We start from the raw sequence: 6000 nt of genomic DNA, 5'->3' as shown, positions 1-6000 counted from the left end.
AGGAAGGGGCTTGTCCAAGGTCTCATGGCTGGTTAACAGAATTTCAAACTAGATGTTTGATTCTAAGCCCTCAGTCCACTGTACCTTGAAGTATGGTCTAAATGATTTGGCACTTCTGGATGTTGAGGAAGGACCTAGAGACACATCCTTGAACTAGAACCTGGCGTGGGAGTTCACTGGGAGGCAGGATCTCTTCTTTCACTTTGGATTTACACCTTGTCCCTTGGAAAGCTTCTCCACTATGCTAGCAAATATCTTAGGATATTTGATGGAAAGAACTTGAGAATCCCCTTTCTTTCTGGAAAACCCAGCCCTGCCAGTGTTGCACCTGCTGCAAGACAGGGATGCTGTTGTTCTGGCAACCCGCCTTTGCTTTTGCCTGGCCCCACCTGCTCCCACTCTGCTGGCTCGGGCAAGATGCGTGCCTTTGGCCTTGGGTGAAGGGAGGTAGGCAGGGTCTTGACCTGGCCTCTCTCTGGTGCCATGGCAACATTATGCCTCAGCCTTCTTCCCTGGTTGAAGTGAGAGGGGCTGTCCACAGCCCCATCCTGGGGGGATCTCAAGCCGGGGTCCCTGGCCTGGCCTCCTTGATATAGGTGTTCTCAGCAAGCAATTTGCGTCCCACTGTTTTTCCCACACTTGCGTCCAAGACTTTGGACAGCGCAGACGTAAAACAGGGCTCAGAAAACCATTTTTCTCTATTCCCATATGTAGTAAGTTTTGATTCAGTTGTGCATAAACCATGGTTTTCTGCCCTACTGTTTGCTTTCAATGGAAGACAGTAAAGAGAAGATGGTGCTCATGTCTCTCCACATGACATCTCATTAGGAATTAAGATGCAATGGATTAGAAATGTAAAACTTCGGAATAAAATTAAATTTTAGGGCTCTTTAAGTCCCGTTTTCCCGGGTCCTGTTCCATTTCTACGTAGATAACCCAATTTGTTTTGTCTATTAAGTAAGTCTCTTTAGTGGGTTGTTTTAGAGTGTCCAACAAAAGAACAGATTCTTAAAGCCAGGTGCAGCACCGTGAAAAGTTTCTTTCAATATGGCACCAAGACTCTACCATTTATGTCTGTCTCAGCTTACAAACATCAGCGTTTTGTCCTTGTCATAGTGGAAGAAAGACATTATTTTAAGCTTTGGGGACAAATGTGACAAACCCCAGGTTTTTATCTTAAAAGTGTCTTTGGCACTTCTTTTGGCACTGAAATGGGATTTGGATAACATTATTTGAATGTACAGTTGTTTGGTTTTGTGTGTGCTTATCTTTATCTGAGCTTTCACTTGTGGGCATGGCATTTTGTTGTCAAGTTGCTCATCATTTAGGAGTGTTTAATTCTAAAAAGCCCTCAGCCTAAGAAAGCTTCGTCTGTGGGGACCAGAGACTGTTGCTCAGGGAATTAGTGACGGGACTTGGGCATCTGATCTGCAGGTGACAAGTTTAGTTCAACTCAAGTTGTAGGGAATTTAGACAGTTGCACATCATCGCCATTCTACGGGCCTTGTAGAAAGACGCGACCGTTGTTTTTCATTTATCAGCACCCCTCAGTTATAGAGGTAATGGAACATTCACTTACTTTTCATCATCATTCTTTAAAAAGGGAACGTACAGAAATCTAAACTTTGGCAATAATTTCTTTTTATAATAGTTTACTTTAATTGAATGCCACACTCCTCTGAGACCCCTAAGTTATGGCGTGATTAACCAAATTTGATTTCCAACAGTCATTTACGACCATAACTATTGCACAGAGTGCAGGATGCCAGCAAAGATGAGGGTGGGGGCAGATACTGGCTCAGTGATTTAACTCACATTATAGATGACCCCTCCTCAACAGAAATGCTACTGAGAGAAACAGAAAGGCCTGGGCCAGGCAGGTCTTATTTGAGAGGAGATTATTTGATAATTGCTTTGGTTAGAAGGACTTTACATTTGCTGATTTCAAGTCCAGCACCAATTTAGAAAGTTCAGAGATGAAACCACCTGTCTTTATCTGACAGAGTCATAACTGTTTGTGTACAAATGTGGCCAGGGACCTTTTTTGTTCTTTCTGATTCGTTAATACTGTGCATTGTAACCAGGAGGGGCAGTTTGGCCAACCAGCCTCTGCTCACGGTCACCATATGTGTATGACAAGGCCTGAGTGAGTTCCTGCATAAACTGGGTAGTGGGCTCTTTTGAGGCATTTTTCAAGCATATACATGAATGAATGGCACTACCAGCAACCATCTGTACAAGCCCATTTACTCACATTCATAAGGTTTATGCTATGAAACTTCTTCTCATTGTGATGTCAGTAACAGAGTTAGTGTCTCTGATGGAATAGTGTACCTGTCACCCAAGTTATTTTGTTCCTTTTTGGGTCCTCCAGTATAATCCCCACCTCATCCCAATTCACTGTAAAATGTTTTACACATCACATTTTTTATACTGTAAACTTGGAAAATAAATTGAAATATCAAATCGTATCTTGTTTCTTTTCTTCATGTGATTATTTCAATCTAAAAAGTTGCTTACTTTTTCAGGGACATTTTTCACTCTTGCATAATTTTGAGACCTTCAGAATTTCAAGACAACCTGTCATATTTCTATAAAAACCAAGACAATTATGACGGATTGGGAAAGTAGAATTACCATTGTAACAAAAACTACTGGTTGTCAATCATTTTACAGTGAAGAAAATGTTTTGAATAGATAACTAAAAATGAAATCCTCAGGCTCGAAAACATGGAGATGAAACAGATCTTTTGAGTAAACCAGCAAGTGGAAAGGTGTTCGAGTCAAATAAGGAGAAAAGTAACAGACCTTGGGTTGATGTGGGAGGTGAATATTGGATTAGTTTTCTGATTATTGGCTTGGGAATTCAAGTTAAATTATCAATTGATTTTAGATAGGTCTATTTAAAGGAAATTTGATTATTTGCAAAGAAATATGAAGCTTGTTTTCTGCTAAACTCAACGGTAGAATTTTGACAGCACACAATCAAATTCTTACCTATCGCATGGACAGAAATTAGAGAAATCAATTGACTCAAAGATATTCATTGGATAGATTATTGATAAGCTGTTTTTTTGTGTCATTAAGCAAAATGTGCACAATTTATATCTGCATAAGTAAATGCTGCTAATACACCTTGTGCTATCATTTGGATATTTGTTCCCACTAAATCCCATGTTGAAATTTAATCCCCAGTGTGGCAGTGTTAGGAGGTAGGGTCTAAAGGGAGTGATTTAAGAACTTGGGTCATGGGATAGAGCCTTCATGAACAGATGAATGTCCTCTCTGGAGGAAGTGGGGTGTGAGTGGGTCGCTCTGTTAGTTCCCTGGAGAGCTGGTTGTTAGAAAGAGGTTGGCACCTCCTCTCTCATGCTTCCTCTCTCACCATGTGATCTCTGCACACACTGGTTTTCCTTTACCTTCTGCCATGAATGGAAGCAGCCAGGGCTTTCACATGATGCCCAGTCTTGCAGCCAGCAGAATTGTGAGCCAAGTAAATTTACTTCATAAATAACCCACTCTTCGTTATTCCTTTGTATCCATAAAAACAGACTAAGATACCTTGTAAGCTCTGTTACCCAATAGTGCTGGGGAATTATAGGTATTCTGGTTAACCAATTATTCATCCACCAACTCAATAAATGAGTATCTACTTTGTGATGGGCAAAGTGCTAAGTGCTAGGGATTCTAAGATAAATTCCTTGCCTCTAAAGAGCCTGCAATTTAGTGAAAGGACAAACATGCAAATATATGTTATACCTTAAATGATAAGTGACATGATCCAGGGATTCACAAAGCACAGAGGGGAAGGGGCACCTTCAGGTCACCTAGACAATTGGATAAATGGTGCTATCACCCACCCAAACTAGGACTCCATGAAGAGGAGAAGGAGATGCTTAGGGGAGAAGGCAATGAGTTCAGGTTTTATTGTGTTGAGTCTGAAGTGCTTGTACAACATCAAGTCAAGATGTCCAGAGGCAGTTGAATGAATGTGTCTAAAAATAAGGCGAGGAGTCAAGGTTAGAGACTCATATTTGGAGGTAATTAGCACATGGATAGTATTGATGGGCATGATGACATCGTTTTGGAAAAGTGTGTAGAGTTGAGATGCTGTGAAATACCATCATTTAAAGAGCAGGCAGAGGAAGAGGGGCTGGAAAGGAAAATAGAGAAGAAATAAGGAGGTAGGACTGGAGCCAGATGAGAATGAGCAGAGTCAGAAAAATCAAGATAGGATTTTCAACATTGTCTGAATATTTTCAAAATATGAGTTTAATGACAGAATTAGTTAGCTAGTTTTCCACAAAAACTATTGCTCTATTTTCAAAAAATTTGTACAGTGTCTTACACATGTGCTAAAAGATTGAGAAAATAAATTAGAAAATCATACTGCACACTTAACACTAAAACTACCAAGCACAATATAACTTTTAGACAGCTCAGAAGGCACTTTGGAATTTTTTTTCAGTGCCTCAGGGCATCAGTATGAACTCCAATTACTGTTGCCCTGGCCAACTGTGAGAGTACTGATAACTGGAGAGTTAATTGACTGCTGGATAAAGCAATCTTTAATCCAAATGGGAAGGCTCACTAGCAGCTACAGAGAAGGGGTATTCAGATCCCAGCTTAGGCTAGGAAGCTAGCTGACCCAGTCAGAGACATGAACCCATCAGAAAAATGTAAGACCTTTCATCTTTCTAGTTTTCCCCCACCCTCACTCCTGCTAATGAATATGTGAGACTTACCAACCAGAGGGAAGTTTAGAGAGCAAATCCACCTCCCATCCCAGTTTCCTAATACACTAGAAATGATGGTGACAACTGTACACATTTCAAGTCCTCTCCACAGCCATCCAAAGGCTTGAATATCCATAATGATATGAATGACCATCACGTGAAATAAGCTTAACAGAGTCATGAGAATATGATTTACAAGTTTGCTTCCAAGGCTAGCCTTCCCTAAGAAGGATCGTCTTGGCTGGAGGAGGGATTCCAACTCATGTTCGAGGTATGGAGGGAACTAAATCATTAATCATGTGTCTTCCCTGGGCTCTGATTATAAGGTCACTCTATGCCTGTGAGTTAGAAAGCTGTCAATTCTGTTACTGTCATAATCAAAGACAACATAAACTGGTGTTAAGGGATTGTTCACCCCAGACTGCCATGTTCAGGCACTGCCATGACCCTTGATGGTCCAGCAAAGAACAAGATCTGTTCCATGACTGTCAAGACAGTCAACATGGGGATAATTTTCCTCCTGTCTCTGCTAAGTGGGATTGCTGCATTTGAAAAGGCATTTGCTGAATGATACTGCTCCTGATGCAAAGGGAGTGGGAAAAGAGATAATGGAAAAGGGAAAGGAGCTGGCTGGGTGTGGGGCAGAATTGCTTGCTGCCACCTTGTGCTGTCTGTATGGTAGTGGGTAGCTGTGATTTTGTTTTCATCAGAATTGTTTGGAGTTGGGCTATTCATCATCATCATCATCACTGTCATCATTATCCTCATCAGAATTATTATCATCATCATCGTCATCATCTTCATCATCATCTTCAGTGTTTATCTTTCCAGAAAGCACATCCTCAATCCAGTCCTCCAGCTCCTCAGCAGTTGGAAGATCATCATCATCTGGAATCTCCATCCAGACACTGTCAGCCTGCAGTGAGGGATTAATGAACGAGTGAGTGGATGCATGAAGGCTGAGCCAGACCAGGGGTAGCTGTGCTGAGTAGCTGTGCTGAGTGCCCCCCGACTCTCTCACACTTATTAGGAATGTGCACATTGTTAAATGGAAATGCCAAACAGCAAAACGATATGTGTAATACACTGTTTGTGTTGCATAAAAGGAAATGTGTATTCCATTACCCAGTGGAATATGTATATGACATTTCTGGTAATATACTCATGCAACAACCACCAGTGGTTCCCTCTAGGAATGAGACTAGGGGTTGGGTCAGGGGAGTAGGAAATACTTTTTACTTTGACCTTCTATTCTACTGTTCTG

At 41.2% G+C, this 6000-nt stretch overlaps 1 protein-coding gene across 2 annotated transcripts in view; it reads right to left on the bottom strand.

Moving 5' to 3' along the window:
* Nucleotides 1–4256: 4256 nt before the first annotated feature.
* The window catches only part of CASQ2 (calsequestrin 2), a 69646-nt gene continuing 67902 nt past the window's right edge, over nt 4257–6000 (bottom strand). For both annotated transcript variants that reach the window (XM_015148921.3, XM_077950529.1), the window contains one exon: nt 4257–5652. In XM_015148921.3, the coding sequence (XP_015004407.3) occupies nt 5464–5652 (189 nt within the window). In that variant the 3' untranslated portion in view covers nt 4257–5463. The remainder of the gene's footprint in view (nt 5653–6000) is intronic.

The sequence above is a fragment of the Macaca mulatta genome, chromosome 1, assembly GCF_049350105.2.
Source record: "Macaca mulatta isolate MMU2019108-1 chromosome 1, T2T-MMU8v2.0, whole genome shotgun sequence".
Lineage (NCBI taxonomy): Eukaryota > Metazoa > Chordata > Mammalia > Primates > Cercopithecidae > Macaca > Macaca mulatta.
The sequence above is the reverse complement of the archived record's forward strand: the minus strand, read 5'-3'. Positions and strand labels throughout refer to the sequence as shown.